General features: G+C 42.3%; 2 protein-coding genes across 4 annotated transcripts; both read right to left on the bottom strand.

Moving 5' to 3' along the window:
- Window positions 1–6,123: 6,123 nt before the first annotated feature.
- On the bottom strand, window positions 6,124–15,111 carry LOC103844422 (retrovirus-related Pol polyprotein from transposon TNT 1-94). 3 transcript variants are annotated; one of them, XM_033282680.1, is made up of 5 exons: window positions 14,414–15,111; window positions 14,269–14,338; window positions 13,519–14,187; window positions 13,138–13,242; window positions 6,124–12,997 (listed from the first exon to the last, which is right to left on the bottom strand). In XM_033282680.1, the coding sequence occupies exon 5, from the start codon at window positions 10,343–10,345 to the stop codon at window positions 6,818–6,820; it is 3,528 nt and encodes a 1,175-aa protein (XP_033138571.1). In that variant the 5' UTR covers window positions 10,346–12,997; window positions 13,138–13,242; window positions 13,519–14,187; window positions 14,269–14,338; window positions 14,414–15,111; the 3' UTR covers window positions 6,124–6,817. The 3 variants fall into 3 exon arrangements, with proteins under 3 accessions (XP_033138571.1, XP_033138570.1, XP_033138572.1); XM_033282679.1 differs by having other exon boundaries at window positions 6,124–13,057; XM_033282681.1 differs by having other exon boundaries at window positions 11,613–13,057; window positions 14,414–15,054.
- On the bottom strand, window positions 13,390–14,552 carry LOC117125690. Its single transcript, XM_033282297.1, has 5 exons — window positions 14,414–14,552; window positions 14,269–14,338; window positions 14,100–14,187; window positions 13,494–14,027; window positions 13,390–13,428 (listed from the first exon to the last, which is right to left on the bottom strand). The coding sequence occupies exons 1-5, from the start codon at window positions 14,550–14,552 to the stop codon at window positions 13,390–13,392; spliced, it is 870 nt and encodes a 289-aa protein (XP_033138188.1).
- Window positions 15,112–15,838: the final 727 nt, after the last annotated feature.

Raw genomic sequence — 15,838 nt, forward strand, 5'->3', positions numbered from 1 at the left:
GAGATGTCCGGATCAGAACTCATAGTATGCTTGCATGTTGCCTCATTAAAACCTTTCGGGAAAACCCAGTGGGACAAAACCTCGATAAGGAAAAAGAGTACAACACATACTACTCCTTCTGATGGTCGGCTATATCTCTGAACCGGAAGCAAGTTGGTTGGATGGATTGAGCATGAAGGTGGAAATGGTCAGGCCGGCTTCATTCTGGCCGATGGAGGAGAACTGGCTCGAATGGACAGGGTCTGGAACCTCTAGTGGTTCACCGGTGTCTTCCAGCTTCAAGTCAGACAACTCCTGGATCAATAGTTGCTTGAACCCGGTTTGTTCCTGTGCAAGCAACTCCTGGACAGCTTTGGCAAATCCAGCTCTTATAACTCTTGAACCGGACCTTGTGGTTGGACCTTTGCGGATAATGGGAACCTCAGTCGTGGGTACTACAACATCCCCTCCCTCTTGAACAGGTTCTGTCCTCAGAACATCTCCGTCATCTGCAATATAAGGAGACAAGTCAGACACATTGAACGTTCGGGAAACTTGGAACTCACCTGGCAGTTCTAGCCGGTAGGCATTGTCATTGATCCGATCGAGCACTCGGAATGGTCCGTCCCCTCGTGGGGCTAATTTGCTCTTCCTCTCTTCCGGAAACCGTTATGGCCTCATGTGGAGCCACACCCAGTCGCCTGGTTGGAAGATAACTTCTGTGCGCCCCTTGTTGAGCTTTATCCGGTTCCGTTCAGCCTTCTTCTCCAAAGTCTCCTTGACTTGCCGGTGCATGTTCTTCACAAACTCAGCCTTTTTGTCACCACTCTGGCTGACTTGCATGGCTGGTGGCAATGCTGCTAGGTCCATGGGCGTCTCTGGTCTAAAGCCATACACGATCTCAAAAGGGGAGAGGTTAGTAATAGAGTGCCTTGCATGGTTATAAGCAAACTCAATGAAAGGCAAGCAACTCAACCAATTTTTAAGATTCTTACCCACCGTAGCCCTCAATAACTGAGAGAGTGTATGGTTTACTACCTCGGTTTGTCCATCAGTTTGTGGATGGCAAGTGGTCGAGAAAAGGAGCTTGGTTCCAAGCTTTTTCCACAATGTCCTCCAGAAGTGGCTGAGAAATTTTGTGTCTCGGTCGGACACGATGGTACGAGGCACTCCATGTAAGCGCACCACTTCCTTGAAGAAGAGATCAGCGGTTTGGCTTGCATCATTGGTCTTGGAACACGGAATGAAGTGTGCCATCTTGGAGAACCTGTCCACTACAACAAAAATATAATCCTTGTGTTCTATCTTGGGCAAGCCCAGCACAAAGTCCATAGACAGGTCGACCCACGGTGCAATAGGAATAGGTAAAGGCATGTGTAATCCATAAGGATGCGACCTGGATTTGGTTTTGAGACAGACAGTGCACTTGGCGCAAAGGCTCTCGACGTAGCGCCTCATCCGGGGCCAATAGAAGTGGTCGGTCAGGACGTTCAAAGTTTTATCCCGACCGAAATGCCCCATCAACCCACCCCCATGAGCTTCTCTGGTCAGTAAATCTCGCATGGAACCATGAGGAATACACAGGCGTTTCTCCTTGAAGAGGAACCCGTCCTGCTGATAGAATGGACCCATGGCCCCCTTAGCAGTGTTACTGTAAAGCTCAGAAAAGTCAGGATCAGTTTCATAAGACATTTTGTGTTGCTCAAAACCCATGATCTTAGCCTCCATGGTGGTAATGAGTGTGTGGCGCCGAGATAGGGCGTCGGCCACTATGTTGTCCTTTCCCTTCTTGTACTTGATCACATAAGGGAAAGTTTCCACGAACTCCAGCCACCTAGCATGCCTCTTCTTGAGTGTGGTCTGGCCCCTCAAATGCTTAAGAGTCTCATGATCTGTATGAATAATAAACTCTTTAGACAAAAGATAATGTTGCCAAGTTTCAAGCGACCTTACTAGAGCATATAGCTCTTTATCATAGGTGGGGTAATTGAGGGCGGCTCCACTCAATTTCTCACTGAAAAAGGCCACTGGCCGGCCTCCTTGGGTCAGCACGGCTCCTATTCCTGTCCCTGAAGCATCACACTCAATTTCAAAAGGTTTATCAAAGTTAGGAAGAGTTAAACCGGTGCATGTGTCAAGCTATATTTAAGCCTGTTGCAAAGGTTACATTCTTCTTGATCACGGAGGTCATTGGGGCGGGGTACTGAAGTCCTTCACAAATCGTCGATAGAAACTGGCCAGTCCATGGAAGCTGCGGATATGTCCGATCGTGGTCGGAGTCGGCCAGTCTTGTATCGCCTTGATCTTCTCTTCATCAACCTTCAGTCCCTGTGAACTCACAACAAAGCCTAAAAATACCAACTGATCAGTGCAGAATACACATTTCTTAAGGTTAGCATAAAGGTCTTTTTGCCTTAAGGCTTTCAAAACCTGTTCTAGGTGTCCCATGTGTTCAGTTAAAGACCTGCTGTAAATCAAGATATCATCAAAATATACAACCACGAATTTACCAATGTAGGGTCGGAGGACCTCATTCATGAGTCTCATGAAGGTACTAGGGGCGTTGGTAAGGCCAAACGGCATCACCAGCCACTCGTATAGACCTTGCTTGGTCTTGAAGGCAGTTTTCCACTCATCTCCTTCCTTCATGCGGACTTGATGGTATCCACTCCTGAGATCAATCTTAGAAAACACAACAGACCCACTCAGTTCATCCAACATATCATCTAATCTAGGTATAGGGTACCGATATTTGATGGTTATGTTGTTGATGGCTCGGCAGTCCACACACATGCGCCATGTCCCATCTTTCTTAGGCACTAGTAGGACCGGGACTGCACAGGGACTAAGGCTCTCGCGGATGTAGCCTTTGTCCATGAGATCTTGGACCTGCCGTTCCAGCTCCTTAGCTTCCTCAGGGTTGACACGGTAAGCGGCTCGGTTTGGTAGTGGCGCGCCGGGTACAAGATCGATCTGATGTTCTATGCCACGGACAGGGGGTAAACCGGCAGGGATCTCGTCAGGGAAGACATCCTTGTAACGTCCCATGAGGTCCTGTACTACGTCCGGTACTTCAGGAGCTTCTAAACCTGCAAAACAACCTTCCTTAAAGATCATTAGTAGCACCTGTGTCTCACGTTGTAACGATTTAAGCACTTGTCCGGAAGTCATGTAAAGGTTAGTGTTACTTACCTGGCCGGACTGCGTCATTGCCTTCTGCATTTCATGAACTTCTTGAGGGCTGAGAGGTGCTAGGCTGTGCTTCTTGTTGTTGTGGACGAAACTGTAGATGTTGGTGCGGCCATGGTGAAGTGTCTCCTTGTCAAACTGCCACGGCCTTCCGAGAAGTATATGGCCGGCTTGCATGGGCACAACATCACACTTGACCTGGTCTTGGTACTTGCCAATACTGAAGGACACAACAACTTGTTCGGCAATCTTGAGCTCAGTCTCATCATTGAGCCATTTGAGACGGTATGGTCGAGGATGGGCAGTTTTGACCAGCCCTAGCTTATCAACAAGATACTTGCTAGCCACGTTAGTACAAGATCCGCCATCTATGATCAAACTACATACCTTGTGATCAACACTACATCTGGTGTGGAAGATGTTCTCCCTCTGGATGGTCTCTGGGTCAAAGAGGGTGCTAAGAGCTCTCTGGGTCACTAGCAGCTCGCCTGTTTCCGGGTAGTCGGTTACTTCCTCATCAGAGATCACTGTCGCGGCCTCTGCCTCATCTTGGGACTCATACTCGCCATCCCCCTTTAGGACCATCACTCGTTTGTTTGGACAATCCCGAGCGTAGTGGCCTTTGCCCTGACACTTATAACAAATGATGTCACGAGTACGCAAATTTTGGGCTTGAGTCTTACCCTGCTCCGGCTTAGTTGCATTAGACGATTCAGCCTGGTTTGTCTTGAATCGGCTCTCAATCTCAATTGTCTTGCCCTTGTCGCCTTGCTTTGAACCCGGTTGAGTCCAAGCAGGTTTGCTGCGGCTGGTACTGGCCGTCTTGCGCTTGATGTGCTGCTCGGCTTGCGTAGCAAAGTGCAACAGATCGTTGAAGTCTTCATAGTGTTGTCTCTCCACCTTGCGGGCAATGCGGTCTTGCAGCCCTTCCAGGAATTGGGACATCATTGTCTCCTCGGGCTCGTCGGTCTCAAGCTTATTCCTAAGTGCCTCGAACTCCTCGAAGTACTCCTCCACAGTCTTAGTTCCCTGCGTAAGTTTACGAAAACGTTTTAGTACATCACGCTGGTAGTAAGATGGAATGTACCTCGCGCGAAGCTTGGTCCGCATCTCGGTCCAATTACGCGCTCTCCACACTGGCCCGGACTTAGCAACGTCTCGATCCCACCACGAAAGAGCATTGTCCGTCAGCTGGGCTGCTGCTAGGGCAACCTTCTTGGCCTCACTATATTGGTAATAGTCGAAGATGTACTCCATGCGCTTCTCCCACACGATGTAGGCATCCGGATCAACCTTGCCGGCAAACGTTGGGGGATGAAGCTTAAGCGCCTTGCCTCCCAACCAGGGCTCTTCCTCCTCTCGGTCTCGACCTCCCCTATGGTCGCGGCCTCCTCCTACTTGGGCCCGGGGTCCTCGTGCGTTCCTCCTACCTCCCCGGTTCGGCCTCTCCTCGTCCTGACTGCGCGTATCATCGGTACTGTCCGCGTCCGAGTCAGTGTCATGCGGATCCGGCTGATGCCTTCCTGGTGGTCGAGGTCCGTTGGGCCTGCCTCCCTGCCGTATCTGAGCAAGCTCGGCTGTGATAGTCCTAAGGCTCGCCCTCAGTTCCTCATTGTCAGCTAGGAGCTGAGCGTTTATGGCCGCTTGGTCTTGACCTACATCTCCCATAGTTCTCTGAGAAGAAACTCAAAGAAGGATTAAAAGGTAAGGGGGGTTAAATAGTTGCTTGGGTCGGATACTTTGAGTATCGACCAAGGCTAAGAGTAAATGCAAAAAAAAAAGTTAATACAAAATCGAATCAGGTTTGAAAAAGGAAAGGAAATTTTTTTTTTTTTTTTTGAAAACTTGGAAGACAATTCGAAAATTTAAAAATAAGGAAAGTAAATAATTTTTATTTTTTTTTAAATGGAAAGATCAAAAACTTGGAGAACAATTCCGAAATTTTTAAAAAAAAAAAAATAAGGAAAGTAAATAATTTGTTTTTTTTTTTTTTTTGAATGGTGACGGCTAGGGTTCAGAAAGAACTGAGTTTCGCAGGAAACTTCAGCTCTGATACCAAAATGTTGTAGGCATGGGTCGGAGGGTCGAACGGACAGACGGACGGACGGACGGATGACCGATCTGCGGTTCAGCCTTGTCTCGGATGGATGGTACTGGCCGGCTCGTCTCTTGCTTGGGATCGATCCTGCAACAGATAGGAACAAGAACAGAACAAGATATGATTCTTTTGGTTTTTATAGAAATTGGATGAATGAAATCTAAAACAAAAAGATAGAGAAAAGAGTAGATTGGCGGATGGAATCTGCTGCTGGACGTATGTCTCTCTCAGCAAGATGCCTAGGTCGGATAGGAGGATAGATATGGTTCTGGCTCTTGTTGGACGTGTGTCTCTCTCAAGATTCAGACAAGGAATGGAATGGATCGATGGACGCCACAAAGAACAATGGATCGGCTCTTTGATATGTCACACGGCTGCTCTCAATGTTTCTCACAACTGAAAGGCTTAGGGTTTTCTTTGCTAAAGCAAAAACGATTTCATAAAAGACTTAGCCGAAAAGTTGGCAACTACAAGGGTTTAAATAGATGTTCCTTACTGGATTTTAAAGAATAAAAGGGCCTAGACAAATGGCCAAAGTCTTAACCGAAATAAAAATAAAGAAAACAATAGACCGGTCGCGGTTTGAGATGTCCGGATCAGAACTCATAGTATGCTTGCATGTTGCCTCATTAAAACCTTTCGGGAAAACCCAGTGGGACAAAACCTCGATAAGGAAAAAGAGTACAACACATACTACTCCTTCTGATGGTCGGCTATATCTCTGAACCGGAAGCAAGTTGGTTGGATGGATTGAGCATGAAGGTGGAAATGGTCAGGCCGGCTTCATTCTGGCCGATGGAGGAGAACTGGCTCGAATGGACAGGGTCTGGAACCTCTAGTGGTTCACCGGTGTCTTCCAGCTTCAAGTCAGACAACTCCTGGATCAATAGTTGCTTGAACCCGGTTTGTTCCTGTGCAAGCAACTCCTGGACAGCTTTGGCAAATCCAGCTCTTATAACTCTTGAACCGGACCTTGTGGTTGGACCTTTGCGGATAATGGGAACCTCAGTCGTGGGTACTACAACAAGACAGAGCCAAGGAAGTGTCTATACGGCTCACTCGGGAAGGAACAGGTCCTTTCCCCCCTGCATGCGGAGTTCTCTTCCCTCTTATGGGCAATGGAGTACTCCCTACATCTGGGAATCTTATCAATGAAGTTTGAATCAGATTACCTTCAGATGGTAAACTTGATTAATGATGAAGAAGAATGGCCATCTCTGGTTTCGGAATGGAATGAATTTATCCATTTACGCTCCTCTTTTACTTGTTTTTCATTATTTTACATTCCTCGTAATGCAAATGTAAGAGCCTACCTTATAGAACTTAAAGATTCAAATAAGAATTGCTCTCTTATTAATAACTTGAGAAAATAACTCAAAACTCAAGCTCTCAATCTCTAAACTCTAGTAAGTGATATCACAACTCAATATCTACTTATATAGAGCTTATGTATTCCTAATCCTATTTGGTAACACAACTTTAGATAACTCCTAAACTCATTATGTTTCCTTTTCCATATCTCGGTAGGATTAGGTCTCCTTAGCTTGCTCCTCAAGCTATCTTTAGTTTCAAGCTTAATTCAACATTCTCCCCCTTAAGCTTGAACTCCATTTTCGATAGATCTTGAACTCCAATCAAATCTCTCATTTCTTTAAACTTGATTCTCCCAAGTGCTTTAGTCAATATATCCGCCTTCTGCTCGTTTCCTGGAACATGCTCAACCTCTAGTAACCCTTTCTCTACGCACTCCCGGATAAAATGGTAACGGGTGTGTATGTGTTTTGATTGACCATGAAAGACAGGGTTTCTTGTGAGCGCGATGGCTGATTGATTGTCTATCCGTATGACCGTCTTCTTGCAAAGGTTCTCACTTATCTGACCGAGTAGGTCTTGTAACCAAATCGCCTGACGAGCTGCTTCTGTACCGGCCATGAATTCCGCCTCGCAAGACGAGAGAGCTACGGTCTCCTGTTTTGAGGAACACCAGGTTATTGGACTATCACCTAAGTAGAAAACATGACCTGTTGTGCTCTTGCCATCATCTTGATCCACATTATGGCTTGAGTCACTATAGCCAACAAGTCGTGTTGTCCTCGTTTTTTCGTTCTCAAACGCCAGTCCATAGCTCGTGGTGCCTCTTAGATATCTCAGACATTGTTTCATGGCCGCTCCATGAGACTCTTTCGGATCTTGCATATACCGGCTGAGAACTCCTACACAATAAGATAAGTCCGGACGTGTATGCAGTAGATAGCGCAAACAGCCGATATTTCTACGATAACCTGTTGCATCAATAGACCTTTCTTCTTCTGACTTGGATAACTTTAACCCTGAATCCATAGGCGTGTGTGCTAAGTTGCAATCTTTCATTCCTGCTTCTTCTAATATCTTTTCTGCATAGTTCTTTTGACTTAGTGTGATCCCTCCTTGATGTTGCGTGACTTCTATTCCGAGATAATACGTTAGTTTCCCAAGGTCGCTCATCTCAAACTGTGCTGACATCTCCTTCTTGAAATCAATTATATGTTGCACGTTTGCACCTGTAATGAATAGGTCATCGACGTAAACTGCAACGACCAGAAGATCTCCATGAACAAGTCTTCGATAGACTGATGGTTCTTTTGCGCATTTAATAAACTGAAGCTCCCGCAAGATCGAGTTAAGCTTGTGATTCCATGCTCTAGGAGCTTGTCGTAGGCCGTATAAAGCTTTATGTAGCTTGTATACTTTACTCTCAGACCCACTTACTTCAAACCCTTCCGGTTGCGTGACGTATACTACTTCCTTTAAGTCTCCGTGTAAGAATGCCGTTTTGACATCGAGATGATGTATCTCCCAGTTGTGTGCGGCTGCAAGGTTTATGAGTAGCCTGATCGTCTCTATTCGCGCAACAGGAGCGAAAACTTCATCAAAATCTATTCCATGCCTTTGTACATAGCCCTTTGCGACAAGTCTAGCTTTGTACTTATTGATACTTCCATCAGAGTTCCTTTTAATCTTAAATATCCACTTCAGACCAATTTGTTTGGCTCCGACAGGAAGATCAATGAGCGTCCACGTTCCATTCTTCTCAATTGACTTCAGCTCATCTACACACGCGTCTCTCCACTCCTTTGAATCCTTTGCTTCATTAAAATCTCTTGGCTCGCTGTTTATGCTCATGAGAAGATATTCTCCTTCTTCCTCAGCTTCTGAGATTAACAGTACATAATCATCTAAATATCTCGGCATCACACTTTGTCGAGAAGATCTTCTTAGTACTGGCTCTGTTTCAGACTCTGTTTCTTCCTCCTCATCCTCTTCGTTGTCAAGTATCACTGTTTCACTCTTCATCTCATCATTCTTCTCGGGTTGCTGTACCAAAGAATCCTTACTCAACTCGTTAGAAACCTCGCTAAGTATTCCATGATTCCCAAAGTTTCCTAAACAAATTTTGAAGTCATTAACCGCATTCTCTCCTGTGTCCTCGTTCTTCCAATTCCATCCTTTGCTCTCGTCAAAAACTACATCTCGACTCACAACGATCCTTTGCGTCTGTGGATCAAGCATCCTATATGCCTTTGATCCTGGCTCGGTCCCTAGATGTATGAGCATAAGAGATCGGTCCTCTAGTTTCTTTAGGTGCGGCTTCACCACCTTTGCATATCCTATGCATCCAAACGTCCGTATGTGGGCTAGGTTAGGTTTTCTTGCGCGGAAAGCTTCATAGGGTGTCACGTCTTTTAACACTCTGGTAGCTACACGGTTTAATATGTATGTGGAATGCCTCACTGCCTCTCCCCATAGATAGTTTGGAAGTCCGAAGTGCTTCAGAATGCTTCGAGTCATCTCCATCAACGTTCTGTTACGTCTCTCAACGACCCCGTTTTGCTGCGGCGTGTATGGCGCTGTTAAGTGACGTTGTATTCCTGCTTGAGCACAGAACTCGTTGAACTCTTGAGAGGTGAACTCTCCCCCTCTGTCCGTTCTGAACGTTTGAACCTTCTGCTTTGACTCTTTTTCTACCATTGCTTTAAACCTTTTAAACTTCTCAAAGACCTCACTTTTCTCCTTTAGCAAAGTAGTCCACATGTATCGTGTATGATCGTCGATGAGTACGAACACATATTTGTTCCCAGGACGTGTGCTTGGTGTTATGGGTCCACACAAATCACCGTGAACAAGTTCGAGTATTTTACTTGCTCGATACGCCGTGGCTTGAGGAAAGCTTTTCCTTGTTTGCTTCCCAAGCATACATGAGCTACACACCCTTTTATCACTAGTAACTCGCGGTATTCCGATCACAAGTTCTCTCTGTACCATCGACTCAATGGTCTCCCAGTTAACGTGACCCAACCTCTCATGCCACCGTATAGACTCACTGGTTGCTGTTGATAGTAAACATGTCTTGTCTTTTATGCCCATATGAACCTTGTATAAACGGTTCCTAGATCTTATGGCGTTTACTAGTAGCTTTCCATCTCGATCATGCATGGTCAAGCATTCTCCCTTTAGTCTTATATCGCATCCCGCTTCAGTGGCTTGCCCGAGACTGATGATGTTACTTTTCAAGTCAGGAATATAATACACATCGCACATGATTCTTGGTTCCCCATTTATATCAGTAAACTCTATGGACCCTTTCCCCTTAATGTCGATCCGAGAATCATCGCCAAATTTTACCTTTCCAGTTATGGACTCGTTGATCGTTGTGAAATATCTTCGGTCTCCCGTCATGTGGTTGCTGGCTCCATTATCCAAGTACCACATGTTCTCCTTTTCATCATGAGTCTCGAACTTGCTTGGGACGACTTTATCTTCGTTTAAGTAGACTATCTCATTCAACATGAGCTCGTCTGCGTTTTGTGTATCATCTTTCTCCAGTTCTTGTGCCTCTTGCAACTTCAGAAGACGATCGGGACATGTTGAGGCGTAGTGACCCATCTTGTCACACCGAAAACACATTACTCTCGAAGTATCTCTGCCTCCATAGCCACGTCCGCGACCTCTTCCTCTATATGATCTACCGCCTCGTCCTCTGTTTCCTCTGTAATCATCGTGATACTCTCGCACAGATTGAGAATCTGTGTTTGTGTACATGAGTTTCCCCTGATCTTCGTGATTCTCTTCTTCTTCGGCTACTCTCTCTTATGTCCTTTAGACGTCCAACAATATCCTCGAAACTGGTAGTCTTAAGATCAAGCACTTGCTCCAATGATGCGACTATATGTATGTATTTCTTACGTGGAAGGCTCTTAAGAAATTTCTTAACTAGTTTTGGTTCTTCAATTTCTTCTCCTAGTGCAGCAGATTTTGATGAAATTTCAGATAACTTTCCAGCAAAGTCATCTATTTTTTCAGCGTCTTTCATCACGAGTCTGTCAAATTCAGACATTAATGTCTGAAGTCTGGCTTCTTTGACTCGTTCTGCACCAACATGTCGCATCTTAACAGCCTCCCACACCTTCTTTGCCGTGCTTAGCTCCCCAACCTGTAGTATTAGACTTTCGGGTATCGCTTGAAACATTAAACCAATCGCCAAATCATTCTTATCTTCTTCCTCTGTTTCGATTTCAATGATGCTCCAAACCTTATGTATCTTAAGTACGTTCTTCATTCTGATGGCCCACACGATATAGTTAGATGAGGTTAACATGGGGCACTTGATCGTGGATCCACCCTCCTTCGGTTTCACCGTCGTCACAATTGATAAGTCTCCCATTGCTTCTGCTTTTGGAAGGCTCTGATACCAAATATAGAACTTAAAGATTCAAATAAGAATTGCTCTCTTATTAATAACTTGAGAAAATAACTCAAAACTCAAGCTCTCAATCTCTAAACTCTAGTAAGTGATATCACAACTCAATATCTACTTATATAGAGCTTATGTATTCCTAATCCTATTTGGTAACACAACTTTAGATAACTCCTAAACTCATTATGTTTCCTTTTCCATATCTCGGTAGGATTAGATCTCCTTAGCTTGCTCCTCAAGCTATCTTTAGTTTCAAGCTTAATTCAACAGACCTCCTTGCTAAAAGTGCTCGTGCTCAAAATTTGAAATTTTCCCATGTAAACTTTCAGATTCCTGTATGGTTAGCTCCCAAGGCTATAACTTATTTGAATCTTCTTAATCAAAACATGGAGTTCAATGTCTTAAAAAAATGCACAACTTTTCTACCCACTAGATATTTCCAGTAGTAGTGTATACACTCTATCGTCATTTTTTCTCCTTATACAAGTAGCTTTCTATAAAGAGGTACCAGCTATATAAATAAACTATCATCATTGTTCTGGTCGCTAAAATAAAACTATATTCATATCTATATATATAGCAAAGAATCGGTTCGAAAGATATGAATGAATATTTGGTGACGAATACTTAACTAACACGCTGACGTTTTGTTTCTCTTGTTTAACACGGGCTCACGTCATTTCTTGTTTTCTTAATCAATCATGAATCAAATTGGAGATTAAATTACAAATAAACTTTATAAAAAAAAAAATTTATAAACAAAGGAATTTGAACATTATCTAACATGCAGAGACAATATTCAAACATAATTCACCAGAAAATACTGAATCATATACGTGGTGACGATGAAGGAGAAGCAAGAAAAGAAGAGAGACTCATGGAAGAAGGAGAAATCTCGCCGCCTGCAGGCATATCCTGAAGAACCGCCAGAATCCGGCTGATGCTCATGGATCTCGCTGACCGGAAACTATGAAGTCTCTTCATCGTGTTTGACTTAGAGAAAACACTCGAAGATGTAGACAGAATAAGATATACAAGAGCTTGAACCAGAGCGAAAATGCTCACTTTCATCAGCATACCTTCCAAGCTTCCTTCCATTAATGATATTAAGAGTCACACAAGAATTATATACTGCACCGTTGACTTTGTTATTGTTGTTCTTGTCTTAAGATGGATCGATGAGTTAGAGATTTAAGTTTTTTCAGGCAAAGTCACTTGTTTAAATAGGGCTTGACACAAGAGTGAGCCTTATTTGACCAGAGGCAAGAACGTCGAAGTAACGAAATAAAATTATAATATAGTTTATAGAGGCCTTAAATTTCCATTAGAACTTTCAATCATATCTGGTCAAAGCAGACGTGAATTTTCGATTAAAAATATTCTAAACAAAATGATATGTACTAGAAACAGAATGAAAATTCAAGATTTTATCTTCGAAAACAAAACTACAAAGATCATGTTGTATTTATTTAGTTCATGTGCTTAATTATTCTCAACCTAATGTATCAATATAAGTAACATGCATGCACTGACGCACATGATGGCATGAACATACGTGCGCGCGTACGTAAGATATAACCGTATATATAAAGGTTTTAAAACGTGAACGAAATAAATTTCTGTTTGCATTATATCAAATAATGAGTCATTAAGACATAAATGTTCAAATTGTGATCAATTTAGCTTCTAAAACCTTCAGTTAGATTTACCCAAGCCCACTTTATGCCAAAGACCTCATGATATTCTAAAAATTTGTGCGCTTCATCAAACTGAACTTCACTGAACTAGTGAAAATTTTACCCGTCTGCATCCATTCACATATCGCACAGCTAGATAATCAATCATAGTTAAGCTTCTTAATCTTTGAGAGTAGCTCTCACTACACGTTTTTATGTCCTGATGGATCTCCCGAAATGTTTCTGCAGCGTTGCTGGTTCGGTCTAATGGTATTATTTCCCGTCATCAAATCATCATCCTTCGACAATGAACTCTTCATTCTTAGACACAACTTCATGTGTGAATGCATCTTCTCGGGTTTGAATGACTTCCCACATTGCCTATATTATGAGTTACCATCTATTTTAATTACATCAACCCTAATAATATCATTAAGTGATAAAAAAATAGTTAGGCTTACGAGCATAGTGGAGCCATTGAAGGCTTGCTTGAAGCCACCTTTGGTTTACAAAATTCAATTGTGTCTTTCATCTTTATGGCATTCCATGCCCCTTCAAAGCTTTTTCTATATAACCAAAAGAAAAAACATGTTACCAATTTGATACAAATTATTGATATAGTATAACAAATATTATATAATTTAATTAGCTTGAGAGCGCCAATGATATGAGAACTAGTCAGCTAAAAAGTAATGATTTCTAGTTGAAATATATCAAAGAGTAAAAGTCCCAATCATATGCGGCATTAACAGCTAAAAAGTAACGATTTAAATATTTAAATCGTTAAACAACTATTAATTAATTGATTAAAAAATACGAGTAGGTAGTACTTTGGAGCGTACCGAGCATTGTGCTGTTGGTATTGGAATCTGGGTTCATCTTCCCAAGTCGCACCAAAAGACCTAGACGCAGACTTATTCAAAGGCACTAATACGGCGTCGTTCGTGTCCAAACCACCGCAGTACTTTATCAAGTTCCTTAGCACTTGCGAGGCACGCCTGCTCGAATAACTCTTACCTTTAATAAAACTCGAAGACGACGTCGTCGACGATACACTTGTTCGACCTGACTCTGTGTCGTTACCCGACACTTTTCCTGTCGACCCGTGTCCTTCGCCGGATACTTTTTTCAGACCTGGTTTCTTAAGAACGAACGTTTCTTCTTCGTTTGTGGTGGATTCATCGGTGACTGTCGACGTTGTCGCCGTCCAACGTTGAGAGCAGAAGACGGGAGACTCTTTGTGGATCATGTCCGACGTTAACTTCGACTTCAGTAGATTTTCCTTAGCGTCAATACTGCCGTCACCAAAGTTCCTTGTCTTCCAAGCTTTCTTTTCCGCATGAGGAGACTCCTCTGTTTTAAAATATTAAGAGCCCTAAATTAACCTCAATTCATGGAATATAGTGATAATTACATGACATACCTTTTGGAGAACGTATTCATTATCGGAGATGGGAGTAATAAGATCGTCATCCAATAAATCTTGCCATACATATCCATTCTTATACCTCCTGTAACATCCCAAGACCCATATTTAAACCACTGAATCATATATAAATCGGTAAAATCAATAATTTACTTAATATTTTTACCTTTTGCACGACCAACAGTATTGGTCTGGCATGGCACTCCCTCGTACACCCGCTAACCATCGCTTCACATCTGCGTTTCTAACACAATTTTAGATGATACTGATCGAGATAAAAGAGATAAAGAGAAGAAAGATCAATCTTTAACCTCGAAGAAAGACACCATTACGGGAGAGATGATGAACGGACAAGAGATGAGGCTGGTCAACTTGACCAGAACGGCTGCTAAGGAAATAGACTAGTTTCACTCTTCTTACTTCTCCAGCTCCACCGATATTACTTTCCATCTCTCTCTTTTTTTGTCTTAGATTTTATTCCTTGTTGGGTCTTTTGCAAAAGAACTTGTATAAGCCAAAGGTACTTAGATTTTAAACAATATGAAAAAACTCTCAAAGAGTTTCGTTTATCAACTTTTCAGACAACAAAGTGACAAGAGATCGGACTAAAACATGTACAAGGGCTTCTTTTTCTTCTTTTGTTAACTTATAGACTCTTTTAAATTTGATTTTTCGAGAGCAAAGGTTAGTTTATTCCCTGAATTTTGAATGTATAATAAAAAAATTAGGTAGAGACAAAAATAAGGCATGTTTGTGGAGACAAACCTAAACATATGCATAGATAGAGGTGAAGAAAAGACTTTGCGGATTAACGGAAACTGCATATAGGGGTGGGCGTTCGGGTATCCGTTCGGGTTTGGATCGGGTATTTCGAATTTTCGGGTATTTCGGTATAGAGGTGTAGAACCCTTTCGGGTATTTCTGTACTTCGGGTCGGGTTCGGGTATTTTTAGTTCGGTTTCGGTTATTTCGGATCGGGTTCGGATATTTAGATTTTGAAGAAAAAAATAAAAATTTTCATTTCTCAAATTTCTTGTATTTAAATATATAACTTTCCACTTAACTATTTTTTTTATTTTTAATAGATTGAATGATTAATAGATTTGGACATAACAGTTTCAATCTAAAAAGACATTAATTTGGTTATTGTTTTTAAATTTTGGATGTTACTTTTTGTTAATTGTTGAAATAAAAAGTTTGACATGCATTTTAAGTGAATAGCAAATCACCTTCTACGTAATTGTATGTATATCATATGAATTTAAAGTATGTGTAGTATCAATATAAATATTTTATATAAAATGAAGGATGTAAACTAGAAATATAAAGTTAATTATATATATGTTCGGTTATTTTCGGATATCCATTCGGGTTCGGATATTACCCGTTCGGATTCGGATATCCAATCTCTCCTAATTCAATACCCATTCGGATATTTTGCTACTTCGGTTCGGATTTCGGTTCGGATTTTTCGGATCGGGTTCGGATGCCACTTCGGATTTCGGGTAAAGTGCCCACCCCTAACTGCATATGTATTGTTCGAGTACAAAAATCAAACATAGGGTTTCGAGATCACTCACATTTTCTTTTGCTTCCTTGGTAAAATATATTTTGTAGAAGTTCTCTCTCTCTTTAACCCCTTTTAATGTTACCTTAAAGGCCTAAAAATCTAAAAATGCAGAAAATATCCCTTTTTTATCAAAATATCTTTGATCAAAATGCAGAAAATATCTTTA

Source organism: Brassica rapa, chromosome A10 (assembly GCF_000309985.2).
Source record: "Brassica rapa cultivar Chiifu-401-42 chromosome A10, CAAS_Brap_v3.01, whole genome shotgun sequence".
Classification (NCBI taxonomy): domain Eukaryota; kingdom Viridiplantae; phylum Streptophyta; class Magnoliopsida; order Brassicales; family Brassicaceae; genus Brassica; species Brassica rapa.

What these genes read in the sequence shown, in the direction of transcription:
- LOC103844422 (XM_033282680.1), bottom strand. Translation starts at nt 10,345, where the DNA reads ATGTACACAAACACAGATTCTCAATCTGTGCGAGAGTATCACGATGAT.
- LOC117125690 (XM_033282297.1), bottom strand. Translation starts at nt 14,552, where the DNA reads ATGGAAAGTAATATCGGTGGAGCTGGAGAAGTAAGAAGAGTGAAACTA. An exon ending in TAATGGTGTCTTTCTTCGAG is followed by an intron (nt 14,339 to 14,413) that starts GTTAAAGATTGA and finishes TTAGAAACGCAG; the next exon opens with ATGTGAAGCGATGGTTAGCG. An exon ending in CTCCAAAGTACTACCTACTC is followed by an intron (nt 13,429 to 13,493) that starts GTATTTTTTAAT and finishes GTTACTTTTTAG; the next exon opens with CTGTTAATGCCGCATATGAT.